This window comes from Episyrphus balteatus, chromosome 1 (genome assembly GCF_945859705.1).
Source record: "Episyrphus balteatus chromosome 1, idEpiBalt1.1, whole genome shotgun sequence".
In the NCBI taxonomy this organism is placed as follows: domain Eukaryota; kingdom Metazoa; phylum Arthropoda; class Insecta; order Diptera; family Syrphidae; genus Episyrphus; species Episyrphus balteatus.
This window is the reverse complement of record NC_079134.1, coordinates 39,448,069-39,466,943: the sequence shown is the minus strand read 5'-3', so window position 1 is coordinate 39,466,943 and position 18,875 is coordinate 39,448,069. Positions and strand designations below refer to the sequence as shown.

Sequence of the window (18,875 nt, the reverse complement as noted above, 5' to 3'; positions counted from 1 at the left end):
ACGCTGATATGTCAGTTTGGAATTTTGTTCATACAAGTACCGTTACCTCTACCCGTACCGCTACCGCATACCCTCCGGTGTGGCCAAGCCTTAACTGTTTGACTGAACGCATTCATTCTCAAACCACACACCCTTATGTCACTTTTGACAGCACAACTGCCAAAAATCAAAAAACAGCTGTGTCTTGCAAAAAAAAAGTTCATTCTTCATCAATTTTTTCTCTCTTCCATATTCCGTATTTTTGTAGCAACTTCTAAACAAATGAGTACACACCACACTCTCGTGTAAAAAAGATTATAAAATTTATTAAAAAAAAGACAAAAAAAAAACCATAAATTCTAAATCCCCCAGTTCAAAATAAACAATAACTTTATATTGTGTTATGTTTAAAAAAAATACTTGTGTTCATTTAAAAACAAACTACAAACTTTCTTTTTTCTACCAACACAAAAAATTCTTAACCATGACGAAGGCCTAAAAAGAAAAAAAAATAAACAAAGAAAAAACAGAGAAATAACCTTGTTCTTCATTGAATTTTTTGCTGATAATAATGCAGATTAAAAAAATATATTAATTAGAAACTTTGTAAAAAAGAAAACAAGCAAATGGATTCAATTTGGTCCGAGTTGGGTATTGCCACTCAACACGTTCGTGAGACTTCATTGCCAGATCGTTTTGTTGTAATTGTTGACAAAGGATGGCTGCAATGTCTCGAACAGAAAAAGAAACTAACAGACTTTCCAATTTATCCGGGATTGGATAAACGAATCCATCCGCAGAGGCTAGAGCATCCTTGGACTAAAGTTCATGTGCAAATTTATCGCAAACAAAACCATAAAGTATTTCCATTGCCTCGCAATCGCGATGCTAGTTTAGTAACAGTAACAGATGATGTTACAGTAGTGGGAGACTTGCCAATGACATACTCGCAGGTAAGAGCTTGAACTTGAAAATGATGAAAAAACTTTTACACTTTCAAAATCATTATGCAACAAAATTCTATTGTTTGTTAGTTTGTTGTAAAGTAGCTTTTTGTAAAATAATAAGAGGAGTTTTCGTATCAAATGAGGAAATGAATGTGGAGAATGTGTTTAAGTTTGCATGTTTCTCTTGTTGAAATATTTTTGTTGAACTAATTCAATAGAGTATTTGGGGTTTGGGTTAATTTAAAATGAAAAGAAACGTATTTATAGGCAATTTATAAATTTACGTTGCTGTGACTAATTTTAATTGAAGATTCATTTAACAGTTCAAAAGATCAAATTAAAATTCTAGTTTTGCTTTAAACTTTCCGGGCACCTATAATATATCTACTTACAGCATTAGATTTTATTTCTTTTGATTGTTTTGTTTGAAAGCTGGCAAAGGTTCAAAACATGATTCTAAAAGTTACATTTAGTAACAAAAGTACCTATTAAGATAAGAAAAGATTACAGAGATTGAAAAGACGTAGGTATACAAAGCCAGTATGATTTCTATTATTATATTGATCTTTGCATTTCTTAATCAAAAATAAATAAGGCTTTTGTTATCGACTTCCTTCAGGAATATTATTTTTCAAAGCTGAAAGTTGTAGAAAGGCGGAAACATCAATTCAAAATTCTGTCCCAAAGATCTTAATACACTAGCGGATATAGTATTGAAAAATGAATCGAGTATGACAATATCTTGCTGACAAATGATTTGTAGTCGGGGAGCTAATAAATCTCAAAAAGCAAAGTCAAACGGCCAATTTCTTCACATAAGTCCTAAGTGAGCTTAGTACCCGGTCTAGCTAGACCAGGTACTAGCACTAGTACTCGGTCCTAAGGAAAAGTTAGCATTTCTTCACATATATAGGACCTGATCTAAGTTTACAACGTAGTCCTAAGAATTAATACGTATAAAACTGGTCTAACTTTCATTCTGACAATATTTTGATGTTTAAAATAATTAATTTTGATATTTTAAATAATTTATTTTCATATTTAAGAGATTTTAACAAAATAAAGAAAGACAAAAAGTAGAAAGTAATAATAGGACTATCAAAAAAATTTAAAAACAAATCTGGTCAAACGTAACAAGAAGCCAACAAGCAAAACAAATTCGATTCATTTATCAAGAAATTTAACAGTCAAGAATTAATTTATGAATGCTGAATTGTGTGATCTGGGTAATGTTAACAATTCTGAAATACAGGTCACCAAAAACGAGGAAGGTTTCACACAAGTACTCGAGGTACATATAAATGGATCGCTAACATTAACAGTAGACCCATATTAAGTTAACGATATTTTCGGATAGACGTTTGTACCTGCATAAATTTATTTTAATAAAAAGAATAATTTAAAAGAACGCAGTCCTTATATTGTCTTTTTTTTTTTACTAAACTGCAACTCGCAATATTTTATCGTGACTTATAGGCAAGTCCGAGGTATTATTGAGGGTGTAAATGGTTCACAGGTCGAGAAATGTAAAGACCATCTTGGTTGTCACTTTTAGGAAGATCGAACTTTTTTGGTACTTCTTGACCAAGAATTGTTCTCTTGTCCATTCTTCCGGTTCCGGCATTACATTTCTCATTTCAGGTAATTTTGGTTAATTTTTAAAAATCGTTCAAATCATTAAAATTACTATAAAAATCACTTAACAAGCGAAACAGCACCCAAGAAATTAATAAATCCCTCAGATTTCTCTTAAAAAGAATAGAATCCATTGTTTTTATTCAAATACTAAGCGCTAGACTACCGAATTTGAGGTCCTAACAAATATTGAGTCCTAACTAATACTCGGTACCAATTTGAAAGTACTAGGGCTTAGTACTTTTGTGAAGAAATCACTTGGTACCGATTTGAGTACTAACGATTGGTATAATAACCAGGTACTAGCCGATTTTGAGGAGCTAGCTAGAACCAGGTCCTAGCTAGTACTCGGTCCTAAATTGACAGTTTTAGGACCTAGTACTTGGGTGAAGAAGTGAGTTGGTACTTATTTGAGTAGTAACTTTAGGACTAGGACCGGTTTTAGTATTAGGACTCTGTGAAGAAATCGGCCGTAATAGTTTCACTCGGGAAGTTTGAGATTCAACAGATTCGAAATAAATTTCTTTCATATAAGCCTTCTTCAATATACTCTCATAATTCTTATACATTCTAAATATTGTGAGCCGTATAATGTGCTAAGCGAATTTTTCTGCGTCAATGCTTGCATTCTTAAGAAAACCTATAATTTTCCCCCTTTTAAAGGGATGGCTCTTGTCTATCTTCTTTCAGTCGTCCAAAGGATTCAAGCAAAGATGCTTCAGCAAATATTGCAATAATTAGAACCTATGTATGTGTTAACCTAAAAAAATCTGAAAAAGTAATAGTAGTGAAATAGTAATAGTATACTACTTAACAAAATATATCATCGAAAAACTCGATCAACTTCACATGGTCGAAATTTGTTAGGTACAAATTTGTAACTTACTCTGCTAAATATAAAGTACATGACGCAATAAAAAATTCAATAATGCACTTCCGTGCGCTAGTGTAGCAAAATACATTTTCAAACTGAAAAACTTCAACGTTTTTTCGTAAAAATATTCTTTGGTTTGGACTAACTGTGCAATTCACATTGAAACACGTTTTTTAAAGACTTTCCTAAATACATTAAAGATACATCTGTCATACATACGCAGAGTAATGTCAATGTCACTTAACATTGCGAAAAATATTAATAGGGCTCTGGAATTTCTTTTTTTTTTTATTATTTTTCAATTTTATTTTTTTAGTTTCTCATGAAATTAAATTAATTAAATAAATTTTAACATTAAAACTTTAATATTGTAAACAATCTTTTCCATAGGAGCAAGTACGTGCGACCCTGCCCTACACTTTATTCTTAAAACTTTTTTTTATTAAATGTTATAAAAAATCTATTTAGTGGAATTTCGGCTTTATACAAGTACAATCCTTGGTTAATTACACATCCTTAGCTAAGAGAATAATTTCTTTTTTTTTTTCAATAAATCTTTTTTTTTATCAAAAAAAATCCAACGCCTAAAAACTCTTTATTACTAAAAAAATCAACTTTCGCATCTGAATCTGACCCCACTTGAATTTTTGGCTAAGAAATAAAAGAAATAACTTAAAAATTATATATTTTAATGGATGAGAAATTGGCGATTGAAATTTTCAGTATTTCATTCGATGTTAACCACCTTTTAAAAGTAATATCTACCTTGATTGATCAAAATTGAAAATCTATTTACCACCCAAATAATTTAAACTAAACTGAAAGAAAAATACTATCAAACTCAAGTTCAATTGCTACCTAGCTAATTAGTATTTTGACCTCAATGAAGTTACCCTCATAATCTTAATTATTTTGAACCCGTTTTAATATGTCTTATCTTTTATTTACTTTTTTCTTTTATGACTAAACCATCAGAGATTATCTCTCACATGATTTTGTTATAAATGGAATTCTTTTCTGTTTTAATCTTTTTCAAATGGTGTTATAATGTTTGGCTTTGCATTCATAAATTAATACTCTTATCAACACAAACAATCCCCCACTATTGGAAGATCGAACAAGAGAAATTTGAATCAATGGAATTTATTAATGGATGGGCTGTTATCAAAATCTCCTCTATATAATGTATGCATGCCGAGTGCATACTAATTTTTGTTTTCTGCTGTTCTTGAAATCAATTCAAAAGAATGAGTTGCATTCTCATATAGACCTATTAATTTCTATAACCAATACATTGTATTTTAAAGTCAAAGACTTATCATAAAGTTCTTTCTTAATTTTTCTTTCAGGCCGTAAGTTATGTTTCCAATACAAATTTCAAAAACCTCTGGGAAACTGCATACAAAAAATACCCCGCTTCGCATTTGAAATTTTCAAAGCAAGCCACCCACAGCAATAATGGAAGTGGAGGAAGAAATCTTGATCAGTCCTCCTTCCTTCCCTACGACATAATACTACGAGAACTCATTCAACGTATTTTCAATTGCTCAGTAATCCATTGCAATAATACCCACGTCCACATTGAACCACATCTCGTTGTATTACCAACTGCCGGTGGTGAATGTCATCCCAATGTCCTACCTGCGCTGGCCGCCATTGAAACTAGTTTACACATTGCCGTCATATTTTATCCAACAGCCATCGAGACTTCCCTCTATGACTGTATAACATACAGTCCGGCTATATTAAGTAAATCTAACAATAAATCCCTATTCATAATCTATCAACTACTACAGCTAACCAAATACTTGTCAAAATTGGGATTATTCCTTGGAGATTTGCGATTGCATGATATTCTTGTTGAGGATAATCTATGGTTGCAAATAATTCCCAGAATTGAATCAAATATCATTCAACAGGATTTGGATGATGCTTCACCATCGACAGATAATCCAGTAAATGATGATGACGATGATGATGAGTACTCTGGCAGTACAAAGCTTGATTTGAAATTTGCTTATGACTTGGAACAATTTACATTGCGGGAATATTGTGAAATGTGGTGTAATGGTCAATTATCGAATTTTGACTATCTAACAATATTGAATAATGCAGCTGGTCGAAGTGTAACGAATCCCGAGTACCACCACATTATGCCATGGGTAACAGATTTTGCACATCGCAATGGAGCCAATTGGAGAGATTTGTCAAAAAGTAAATATCGTTTAAATAAAGGAGATGTTCATCTCGATTTGATGTTCAGATCGCATGGAGCAACATCGAGTCATGATGTTCCACATCATGTTTCGGATTTCCTATCGGAAATCACTTACTTTGTCTATATGGCTAGGAGAACACCTCAGCATATACTTTGTCATCATGTTCGACCTATTTGGGTGCCTGCTGAGTATCCTGTTTCGATTTTGCGATTGCAAGAATGGACACCAGATGAATGTATACCCGAATTCTATTCAGATCCAATGGTTTTTAAGAGTATACATGAAGATTTACCAGATCTTGAGTTACCAATGTGGGCGAGTTGTCCAGAGGATTTTATTGCAAAACATCGAGAAGCATTAGAGAGTCAGCATGTTAGTGAGAGATTGCAGTTGTGGATTGATTTGAACTTTGGGTAAGTTATTTGTTTGTATATATTTACTAGGTAAGTTTCGCGCGTTTGAGAAATAAAATTCGAAAATTTTAAATTACAAACTTAGAAATTCTGATAAGAAGTTAATACGCCCACACGTAGTATGAGATTAGTTTTAAATTGATTTGCAATGACTCATGAATGTTTAGGACAAATATGTAATCACTGACTCATGGATACAACCATGAGTCAGCTTGATTAAATGTGGAGATTAATTAAAAATGAAAAGGTTTTCAAGACAACGAGAATTATTGCATTTTTTGTAATTTGTTTTCTTTCATTCCGATAGCTTTGTTCTTTCTTTATCAAAGAATTTAAATGTATATATGCAATTGCAATCTTAAATATAATAAGTCAAAACAAAAACAACACCTGTTTAAATAAGATGGCAAATAATTATATTAATTAGTAAGGAAAATAATATACTGTACTTTCTAGGTGAAAATCTTGTTGATGTTTTGACTGAGGAAACCTTATATGCATTTTACATTTAATTGTTTCAAGCGATGTCTAGATAATTATTGTTCTCGCCTTGCTGCAGAACAAATATTTACTTTTTTATTAAATTAATTATCATAGTTAAATGGCAAATTTTACCAATTTTATAAACAGGAATGGTACATAAGGACCATTACAGCGATCAGGGCACCATGTCATAAAACTTTTTGTCTAATAGTTATTAGCGAATTTACTAATATTTTTTCAATATCAACTAAAAAAATAAAAAATATTAGTAAATTCTATACTAATATTAGTATTTTAGCTAATATTATTAGTTTTCCTACTACCCAAACGGTTGTACGGATTTTTCTCAGTTTTAGTACAGATGAATTTTATGGAATTCTGAGAGTTCTTTGTTTTTTTTTTTTTAGTGAGAAAGTTAGATGTAATTCTCGGGAACGGGTCGTTATTCTGTATTCCTAAATTCTGTATGACCAAAATTCTGTATTTCAATAAAAATAAAATGCACGACTGGGTCGCACGTACTTGCTCTTGTAGTTCAAAGCATCTTTATCTTAAATATCTATTGGAAATTTAAGATTTTGTGGAAAAAAAAAAATAAAAACAAAAAAAAAAAAAAATCGAAAGTTAAAAAAATTCAATTTTTTAAATAATTTTTGAAAAACTTTTTTTTTAAATTTTTTTTACATTTTACACTTCAATACCTATGATGTCTGTAAATTTTGAAAAAATTGACTTATGCTTTGATGAAATATATGAAGTTAAAAAACATTTCAATTTTTGAAAAACGGCAACGCCATATTTCCGCTCTCGGCATTTTTTGAAAAAAAAACTAAAAATGCAGTTTTGTTAGAATCAATAAGAGTACTGCGCCCACCAAATTTAAACGAAATCGTTAGAGCCGTTTTCGAGAAATTTGAAATACCTCGAAAACGTTATATGGGAGATATGCGTTAAATTGGAGATATTAAAAAAATAAAAAAAACGATCCTAGGGAATTACGTAAAAATCATCTGTACCAAGTTTCAAGCAAATCCATCCATCCGTTTAGGCCCTAGCTCCATGTACAGATGGACGCACAGACGCACAGACGCACACACGCACAGACCGACGGACGGCATGACGAAAACCACTTTTTTGATCTTCTCCATCATCGTAATGTTGGTTTTGATTAAAACCTCGATTTTTTTTTTCTACACGAAACCAATACTTGCCCTATAGAGCAAGTAAAAATTCTATATGATCATAATTCTGTATTCCATTATTCTGCTTTTCTATTATTCTGTATTTCAAAATTCTGTAAATCCAATCTGTTTACAAAATTCTGTATATTTCACACCTATACATTTAGGTCTTTCCTGTTAAACAATTTGTATTCAATTAACAAATTAAGTATAACAGTGTAGAAGAGCCGTTTGGTAAAACGGCTGTAGCTGTAAGTCATATGCTAATTAATTGGGGAGGTACTTTACTACTTCAACATTTTCTTCAAAAAAAATACCTTGAAAAAGACTATTTTAAAATTAATTAAAACAAAATAATAAAAAATTCATTTAAGGCTAGGAACACACATCACAGTCATCTAATTTGTGACTGAATAATCGCGCGACCAAAGTCGCATGTGTGTTCCTAGCCTTAAAGTTTGGATGAGTGAAATCCATTAAAATAGATTCATTAAAAATAAAATGCACGACTGGGTCGCACGAACTTGCTCTTAGAGTTCAAGTTGCTTAAATTTTTAAGACTTTTTATATAGAAACTTGGGAAATGTAGGTACATATATAAAAACAAAAAAAAAAAATAAAATTCATTTTTCAAAAAAAAAAAAACAATATCTGAAATCAAATTGCCCCACAAAATAAGTATGCAGTTTTATTTGATATATTAAGGTGCATTTTTAGGAAAAAATTTTTCAAAATCGTTAGAGCCGTCTTTTAAAAAACTAATTTTTTGAAAAAAAAGTTTAAAAATAAAATTGGTATGCCATTTTGTAGAAATAACTAATCAACATCTAAAAACAAAATTTCAAAAAAATTCAATGTCCCGTTTTCGAAAATTTGATTTTTCAAAAAAAAATTTCAAATTTTTTTTTAAAATCCAAAAATTATTTTTTTCAAAATTTTATTTTTGGCTTATATTTAAATTATATAAATGCTTTTGTATAAAAAATTTCGTTGAAATACAATAAGTAGTTTTGCAGAAAATCCGATTTAAAAAGGGGGTCCTATGGCAGGTACCGTTAATGATGATTTTCAAAAAAAAAAATTTTCTTCAAAAGATAGACCTTGTTTAAAAACTAACATTTGAATTTTTTGAACAAAATCGTTAGAGCCGGTTTCGTTAAATTAAACTTAAAACAGACTGACAGACTACCAGACTACCAGACAGACAGACGGACTCCCGGGACCCACTTTTTTGGCATTGTCTATCATCGTAATGTCATGGAAAAATGTTATCTCAACTTTTTTTTTTGTACGAATGCATAACTTGATATATAGTACCTATATCGCAAGTAAAAACGAAAAAATCTATGAAAAATAAGTAATCGGTATTTAATTCGTAATACCCGCTTAGTGTTAATTGAGTTTCTAGGTTCATGAACTCCTCGTGCCAAAAATGTATTTATTTATTTATTTATTTAACCCTACTGCTAAACGACCTGAAATATTTACGAAAAACAAACAATTGAAAATGCTTAAAAATAACTTATCTTATCTTATGTTCACAAAACTAATCCTTTCATCTTTTTTAAATTTTGCCACCTATTATTACAAAAGACCTTATACATGCTTCTTTTGAAAAAATTTCTAACGTGGTAGATATTTTCCTGCTTTATTTTTACCTAACGATGATTCTAGATTATACCTTAATCGTTAAGTTTTTAAGACTGTTTGAATAAAGAATGTTGACCTTCATCGTCTTTTATAATCTTTACTAAAAACAACTGAAAACTGTTTCTGTTTTGATTTCTTTTAAATGAATACCATAGTTATTGACGGGTATGATTTATTACTACTAATGTTATTATTTTGTTTCCTAATATTAAATTCTCTATTTAATTTCAGATACAAATTAACAGGAAAAGCTGCTGTAAAATCAAAAAATGTTTGCCTCAGTATGGTTGATAATCACAAAAACCTATGCCAGCGAGGAATCGTTCAACTTTTTACCCAACCTCATCCACCAAAAAGATTTCCCTCACCCTGGATGAGTAAAACTCCACCACGTCTTATCGATCTCAATCGTCGTCTTGCCAGAAGTCAAGATGATATCTCATCCCCAAATATCAGATCTCCATCTAGAGAAGTCGATTCACCTCTTCTACAAACAACTCCACAGAGATTTGGCAGACTAAGCCCCAAAACCATACGTACACCAAATACAATTATCGAAGACAACAGTCAATTAATTGAATCTTCCACATCAAATTTCTACCCACCTCCAAAGATTATAGAACTACCAAAAGACTACAAGCCCTATGCCTTCTTACATAGCTTAGAAACCATGGAAATATTTTTTTCAAAAACTTTCCTCGGCCAAAGGGCATCTCAAAATCATACCGAAAAAATGGCACACAATGATTTGCTTTTTGAAGAATCTGAAAATTCATTCACAAATCAATTGTTTGCTGATAATTTTAGTCAAATTGAAAATCAACCTAAATCCATTGATAACCAACGAGGGGCAAAAGCAAAGAGTTTCATTGTGCCCCATCAAACTGGATCGAAACGGAATCTTAAGCAAATTTTGATTGACAAACGTGAGAAGGACTTGCAAGTCATTGGTTGTATTATGGTGGAACTTTTTGTATTGAATAAGCTACGACCGCTTTTCGGTTTGAATTCAAGCTTTGAAGAACGACTTAAAGCATGTCGATTGGTAGCAGCATCAAATGCCTCCGAAATTCCCAAATGTCTGCGGTATGTTGTAAAGTTACTATTAAATCTCAATACTGTAGGACTGGTCACAGAACAAGGTTTACCGCCTCCAACTGCTCAACAGCTTCTGGAACCTATTTTTGCTCATAATCTAATACCTTTCCCCAACACCTACTTTCCAATCTACACCCTCCTTCGGACTCTACATAACTTTGAATTCGACTCCACGCTTCTGGAGCTTTGCACTCACTTCAATTGTGATGGGAAAGATTGCTCTAGGTACACAGAAATTGACCGTAAACGAGTGCTTTTTACCAGGAAAATCGCCGAATGCAAAGTGAAGGCGTGCTGCGTCCAAATCGAAAAACTGCTTGAACCAGTTGCCTATGAGCAATTTGGCTCTGTGGAGCTACTCCTTCCCCACATAATTGACTTGCTTCGCAATGACGAAACATCCATCCTAACAGCTTGGTACTTATTTGATTTGATGGCAACAGCTGTTGGTATTCGAGAAACTCAAAAGCATCTCCTCGAGCCAATTATGAAACTCTATGACATTGAATCTTATGATCGTGGGACAGTCGGAACACGTAAGGTAATGGACGGAAGCATAAACTCAATTCGGTTCACAACGAGTTCATCGTTCAAAAGTCGAAAATCAGTTAAACTCTATCATCATAGCTTCTTGTTGCGCTTGATTGTGAGATTCGGATTGAAATGCTTTCTGGACAATTTCATAGCACCTTTGATTGAAGCAGTCGGTGGCTATAAAGAGCCTGAGGATAGCTCTGGTTTTCATTATCATAGCAATTCAAATTCACGTCAGAATCGATGTGGAAAGAATTTCAAATTCTGTTGCAATGACGAATCGGAAAACTCAATGACGTTGATTTCTCCCGAAGCCGATGCCACACTCTCGTTTGATGCCTCGACTAAACAAGAAATCGAAGATGTATTTAGTTTTGATGATGACAATTCGGATAAGTCTAGTAATGTGATTGATCCGGAGAATAAATCGGTAGACTCATTTGATAGTAGACCTTTAAACGCTGAGGAAGCTACCGAAGACACAAGGATTTATACTCCAGAGAAAATGGCTATTAATGAGATTTTCTATGGTCAGCGACTATCCAACAATTCATTTGATGAAGATAAAATTTCCATTAATAGTCAAACAGATAGTCCATCAAAAATGGTCGATTCTTGCCTAATGGGTCCAAAGTCACCAACTATTGATATTCCAAGTGCTTTCAGGAGATCGTATCAGTTGAATACAATTGATTGTGTGATTGGAAGTAAGAAAAGTGTTGATTCGTTTGATTTGATTGACGAGGCTCAACAGCAACAACAACAACAACAGCAACCAAAGAGTAGCAGCAAAAGTGAACCAAATGACTCGCTTCAAGCATCGGTTATTTCAAAGTTATCCGAGGCAAAGTCGTTGCAAAATAATCGAATATCTGAAATGAGTTCGGAGAGTTTAATTTGGTTGTCTCATCGATTGGGACCGGTTCTAACTGCCCGTTATTTGACAAAGAATTTGTTGAAAATGTTGTCATTGTGCTATGTGGGTCAGGAGAATCTCCTTCCTGAGACTTATGATTCTGAAGAATCTAGTAATTTGAACTATTTTTCAACTTCTGATGCTAAAGTTGTAGGAGACCGAAATGCTGAAAGGGTTTTGGAGTGTTTAACTGCTGTTACTGGTAAGTAAATTTAATTTGTAGAAATGGGAGAGATTCTTTATGATTTTGTTTTTCCATTTCAGCGCTTTTTGGTGAGGAATTCATTTTGTTGCAATATTTCCCACACATTGGTGAGCTGGTTGCCCTCTGTCAGAAACGAATCACACCTAGTTTGGAAGGTGCTCTAATTAGTTCATTGCAATTGCTGAAATACCTTGTCCCGTGCTTGATTGAAAGTACAATAATGGAGAGATTAAAGGTTGGTTGTAAGATATTAATCATATTAAGGTTAGGTTGTTGGCATAGCCGTAGCTATGGTTTTATACCGAGGGAGAGTGGGTGGCGTATACGTGCTCTATTTTTTTTTTTCTTTTTTTGTAAACAGCATGTGCAAGACTCGAAACCACAACATTACAACAATTTTCAATTGTGTTTATAAAGAAATAAATATTTTTTGAGTAGGAGTGAGCGGGATTAGATGTAACAGGGGTTACAAATAATAGCTAAAAAACAGTGTTCGTCTTAAGAAAAATGTTATTATTTGTCATAACTCATAACTGTCTCTCTCCTTCAGTTTGAAATGAGCGGATAGTTAAGGAAGTTCTTAACTTTTAATACAAAGTACTTTTTTCCTTTTTGTTTTGTTATTTTGGTCTTTTCTTAATTGAGAAGAAATACATTTCTTGTTTTAACTACCATTTTTTTTTTTTTGGCTACAATTGCTTGTTCATGTGGGAAAAATGTAAATAAGGATTTTTTTTAATTTATTTTTTTGTGTAAAATTTCATGTCCATTAAAAGAAGGTCCCAAACTCCTTGAAATACAGCTTGTTCATGCTGAGAACAAGATAAGCAATATTTATTCATTATTTGCCGTTACGCTTTTTTTAATGTTTGATAGATACAAATGTTCACTAGAACCCTGTGTAATGGGGTCCGCCTGCTCATATTGTGGCATAAACTGTGACACATTTCTCCTTTTTGTTCTTGACACATGGGTTTTTTTTTATTTAGTATGCATCAAAAGCCGTTTACTTGAAAAAAATGTTTTTTGATAAAAAATTAAATGTTAGAACTTTAATTTTATTTTGGACTAATGGAACTATGTTTTTTTTTAATGCTGAAATAAATAAAAACAACTTTGTATTTTTTAGATTCACATTTATTTAAGGTTCAGATTGAAAAACACGATATATCACGAACTGCATACATGCTTCCATTGCTCCGAAATTAATTAAATAATTTGTTCAAGTAACCACACAATTTAAAAAACAGATAATGGTTAAAAAATTTTAATTGTTACCTATTTCAAAAGTGAGAGCCATTTCGCAAAAAAGTATGTGCCCCATATTGGTCATTTGCAGTGTTGACATATGTATGTGCAAATTTATCTGCATTTTGCAGATTTTCTTCACATTCCCAGAGTTTGGAATACTACAAATCTTCACTGCAGATTTTATCTGCAATCGAAACTTAACCTTTCAACAGCGAAAATGGATTTTATTCTATAAACTCCATGAAAATTGCAATTGAATAAAAGAGCCGGACGAATTTCAACTTTTTTTTCACGAACTAAAATTTGTTGCCTATGCTTCAATTTTAGTATTCATATCCAAACGTTCTAGGTTTTTTCTTCTTAGTACTTTATATGAAACAAAAAGTCAAAAATAGCATCCACTGTAATGGGTGCACAAACAAGAATTTATGAGGCCGTGCGTCGTTGCATAAAGGTTACATACAAAATTATGCACTTAAAAATTTAGAGCTGCCTTAATAGGATTTCATGTTTTTAAATGCTAAAGTAAAGTTCATAAAACCTTCCAGAAGCAAATGTTGAAAAAATAATACATAATTTTAGCATTTTGATACTAATTTTCCAATTTTAAAAAATCTACATTGCAGACTTTTTTTTTATTGTTAGACAAATCACAATTTTGCGGTTTTTTACTCTACTAATGCAAACAAAAAAAAAATACCAATCTCTCTTGGAATACAAACCCAGACCAGCGAAATTGGGGTAGCTTTTAAAATAACATTTTTAAAGGTTTTCATATTCATGACAACTTTTTTTGTATTTTTATTTGACTCCTGATCATTTATTAATGAATAAAAAGTTATTGCTTTCGACTATGGTTGTTCTGCTGACAGTTGGTCTAGTAACGGTCGTACTAAGATCAATGTAGATTCGTTGCGATACCCTTTCATTGTTCATTGAATAAAACAAACGGTTGGAAGCATGTATATTTATTCGGCTGGTAATATCCTGAAAAGATCAGGGGCGAACTACGGCATACGTACGTTAACGTATTTACGCTTTATGTCTCTATCATTTTCTTCGGATAAAATAGAGAGAGCAATAGTCAAAACGTTAACGAACGTATGCCGTAATTCGACCCGATATTTTGAAGGGTTTCTATAAATGACAATCACCTTGTATTGTATGTGACAGAGAGTCACATCCAAATGACAAAGAATACCTTGATCACACATGTTTTTGTATTTCGGGTGTCCATCTCTGTTCGCTACCACACTATAACCATTAGGTATAAATCATATTTAACCTTCCATTCACCCTCTCTTTGATTTCTTTTCAGGATGTTATTTTGGACACAATCATAATCCCGATTATTATTCTTCTTGGCTCAACACGTTGTCTAATGCCAAGTGGCTTCCTTGGTCGCAGTGTATTAGCCCGCAAGCTCTTGGATGCTATTTATGTTCTATCTGTTCGTATTGGTCCCGATATGTCCAAGGAACACCTCTGTATTCCTGCCCTACGAAAATTCTTCCTCATTTTCGATAAGGCCTATGGAATTGGTGAAAATTTCCGTGATAGTAGCGACGATATTGGCATCTCACCACCCAATTACATGGTTGGTGGCAATGAAGATGCTGGTGACTTTCAAGATCATCAGAAAGAAAACGAAGAAATCCGTGATGTCTTCAGTCCAAGTTTAGCCCACTGTTCGTATTTAGCGTTTCTACGTTTTCTCGGCGAATCGATTATGACAAAAACTGTAGTCAATTTGGAATTCATACTCACTCTGTGTCATGAATTCGAACAGCCTGACCTCTCTGCACCGGATGATGGAAGTGCAAATTATACGCCAGAATCATCCAGACGAGGTTCTGTGGAAGAACAACAGACTGCAAATAGTTTTGGCACTACAATGGTTGGAAATCGAATTGAAGTAGCGACAACAAGTACTAAACAGGAAATGGGCCCAATGGAAGTACTCGATATGGTGGCTTATAAATTCGATCAAATCGGAAAAACACGTCATTTGCGTGGCAATTGGTTGGCATATTGGCGCCATGAGATTAGCCGTCCTGACAAAGATTCCCATCTTAGTTTGAAGCAGATTAAACTGCAGACTTTTGCTGGACATACAAACTCCGTTCGAGCTATCGTCGCTCTTGACAATGAGAATAGTTTTATGTCAGCGTCGAAAGATAAAACCGTCAAATTATGGTCACTCCGAAGTGAAGGCGACGGTAAAAAAGTTTCCTCTTGTCAATTCACCTACAACAGTCACAAAAAGTCAGTGCATTCGCTGGCTTTCCTAGAATCGGCTAGATTTGTGGTTTCTTGTGATTCGGGAGTGCATATGTGGGATCCATTTATTGGCCGTCCGCTGGGAATCTTAGACTCTCCCAGACACAATCCAGTCACTGTTGTTCGATGTTTTCCTTCACCCAGTCCACTAATCATTGCCGGAACAGCTGAGTCGTCGGTGAAGATCATTGATTCACGAACCATGCAATATGTAAATGAATGGCGTTTGAGTTCGAATCTGAGCAGCACAGTTCGATGTCTAGCCGCATCGCCATCTGGCAATTGGATAGCAGCTGGGCTTTCGTCAGGTGGAATTTCAATTCTAGATGCGAGAACAGGAATTCTGTTATCATCGTGGCGCCCAATGGAATGTGATATGTTGCAGTTAGCTGCGTCCAATGATACTCAACTAATTAGCTCTGCTTTGGATCACAGTATTTCTGTGTGGAATGTAAATGATAGCAGTCTACAATATCAACTAAAGTGAGTTATTCATCATTTTTAAATGTTTATGTTATTTAAAAGCTTTTTTTTTTCTTTCTAGACCCCCACCAGAACCAGCCCACTGCCTTCAGCCTATTGGCTCTGAATTAGTTTTTGCAACCACCGCCAATCGCATTGGCATCTATTCAGACATTGGAAATCGAGACGCTACATGTTCGGTGACAAAACTTCGATCAGAAACACTGCGAGGTGTCCTTACAAGCCTTGCTGTTTTACCTTTAAACCGAACCTTCCTCGCAGGCAATGAAAGTGGAAACATTGTCTTATTGTGTTAAATCTCAGTTGAATTATCATAAAAGCATTTTTTTTTTGTTGTATTTTTTTTTTTTTATTTTAAGTTTCCCAAAATCGACCTTAAAATTAATGAGCTTATTGAACAAATATCAATTCTTTATAAATATTTATTATATTATTGTTTTTTTCTTAATTTTTTTTTTATTATTACACACAATTTAGTTATATAAATATACCTAAAAAATATACAAGACAAAGTGATACAAATATACACAGAAAATGTATAGTTTTTTTTATAATAATAATTTATCAATTTTTTTTTAATAATAATTGAAGAAAGGGGTGCAAAATGTTTATAATTTTTGTTTGTTATATTATTTAGTTGTTTTATTTATATCTTTTTTTTGTTTTGTTGATTGCACTTTGGAACCCATAAAGACATTATATTCCATTATTTATTAATGTAACATAACAAACAAGAAAAAAAATAAATAAAAATTTCAAAAATAATGCCAATAACATTCCAGTTGAAAAAAAATTAAATTAATAAATAAATACAAATAAGTTAATGGCATGTAGAATGGAAATAGGTATAAATTAAAAAAAAAAAATATATAAAAATAAAAATATTTGCATATTCTAAAAATTGTTAACATTATTGCGTTTTATATGATTCGATTTATATTGGTGACACTACAGTGCTATGTGGGTCGCAACCACATTCAATAGTCCTGTTTTATTTTGCGCTTCAAGTCATAACGATCACCCTTCATCTTCGAATAAGTGAAGTCTTTTATCTTCCTGAGAGAATCTCCGTTTCTCACATTTTTTACTATGCAAAGCAATAAATTATATCGGAAATTTGCTATGAATCCCGAAAAAACAATCAGATAGTTTCATACAAACTGTCATTACGAGCGAATTCTGTGATTGTTTTTTATCGGGATTCTTAAACGGAGATATAAATAAGAAGAATTATAGAATATGAATTGAAATTATTCGTGAGAATAAAATTATCCAGTTCGAGGCACAGTTTGTAGCGCATTTTCCTCAAGTTGTTTTGTCGGCCAATATACATATTTTCAAAGAAAACGTAGGTACTTTTTTAAATTTTTGTCCCAAAATTACACCGGAAGAGAGTTCCTTTCGATTCTATGTGCTTTCAACAAAATTAACCTTAACCAGGCCAATTATGGCAGAGGTGCAACGGAAATTTGGCAGAAAAAAAAAGTTATGCACCATGAACAAGGTAATTGCCGTACAACAAAACCTTCTAAAAAGGGACATCCCGGAAACTTTTGGTTTTCAGTTATGAATAGAGCCTACAGAGAACTTTATTTTGATATCTCATTCGATGGATTTGGAGAAAATTTTTGAAAATTCCGTTTTTTAGACAAGGGGCACCCCTTGGATATTTTTCGAGAATCTTAAAGAAAAAAATTGTAATTTTTTTAGCAACCCAAAATCCTAGAAACTTTTGGTTTTTAGTTATGAACAGACCCTAAAGAGATGTCTTGTTCGATGAATTTGCAGACATTTTTTGAAAATTACGTTTTTTTAGACAAGGGATAATTCCCACGAAAAGTTCAGCGAAACATGTTAAAAAGCGCGTCCAGTTTGTAAAAGACCACATGAACTGGCCAGCAAAGTAATGGCGTAACATATTGTTTACAGATGAGAGCATATTTTTCCCCTTTGGTGGTACTGGATCTCCACAATACGTCCGACGTCCACCCAATACGGAATATGTTCCAAAGTATACGACGGAAACAGTTAAACATAGAGGGTCGAAAATTTAAGTATTTTAACATTTTTCTTTGTTAACAGCGGAACTTTTCGTGGGCTTCAAGCGTACAAATTAGTGTCTAACATTCGCCTCCGAATGTTCACTGCACTGCAATCTAGGCTTAAAGCCTTCTGGATGTGAAACAACGATGTAGAAGGCTCAACTTTGCTCGTCTGGACAATACGCCTGTCATCTACGGCGGTCTTTTTTCTTTTTCTACCGCGCGTTTCGGGTCTTTCGTTGACTTTATTGCATTGGCTACCATTGTAGAGGAGCATCCTAATATAAACTTGAATTTCCAAGTAGGTTTTCCCTTCTTCAAGCAGCTTTCGTATAAGTTTCCGTTATCCGAACTGCAGTGTTTTCCTCTTCGAACTTTAAATAGATTAAAACCGAAACAAATCGTTTTTTGTTGAAAAATTATTCAAATTATATGAGTACTTACTTTTAAACCAAAAATAATTATTCTAAGTTATAAACCGCTTTTAAATTCTTAAAAAATAACTTTAACTACTATTATTTTGAACAGGTCCAATTCGAAAGAACAACCAGAAATCAATGAAAAATTATTTGGCACCTTCTTTTTCATTTTAAAATTACGATACATTTATTAGTAATTGACCGTTACAAACATTGACATCAAAGAAATTAAATTTTTAACCATAGAAGCACCGTAAATATAACAA

The 18,875-nt window shown here is 32.9% G+C and overlaps 1 protein-coding gene across 1 annotated transcript; it reads left to right on the top strand.

Annotated features, from left to right (window-relative positions):
* Positions 1–226: 226 nt before the first annotated feature.
* On the top strand, positions 227–17,793 carry LOC129912971 (WD repeat-containing protein 81). Its single transcript, XM_055991262.1, has 6 exons — positions 227–932; positions 4,785–6,067; positions 9,613–12,131; positions 12,194–12,369; positions 14,704–16,148; positions 16,210–17,793. Exons 1-6 carry the CDS (start codon positions 606–608, stop codon positions 16,442–16,444), a joined length of 5,985 nt encoding a protein of 1,994 aa, XP_055847237.1. The 5' UTR covers positions 227–605; the 3' UTR covers positions 16,445–17,793.
* Positions 17,794–18,875: the final 1,082 nt, after the last annotated feature.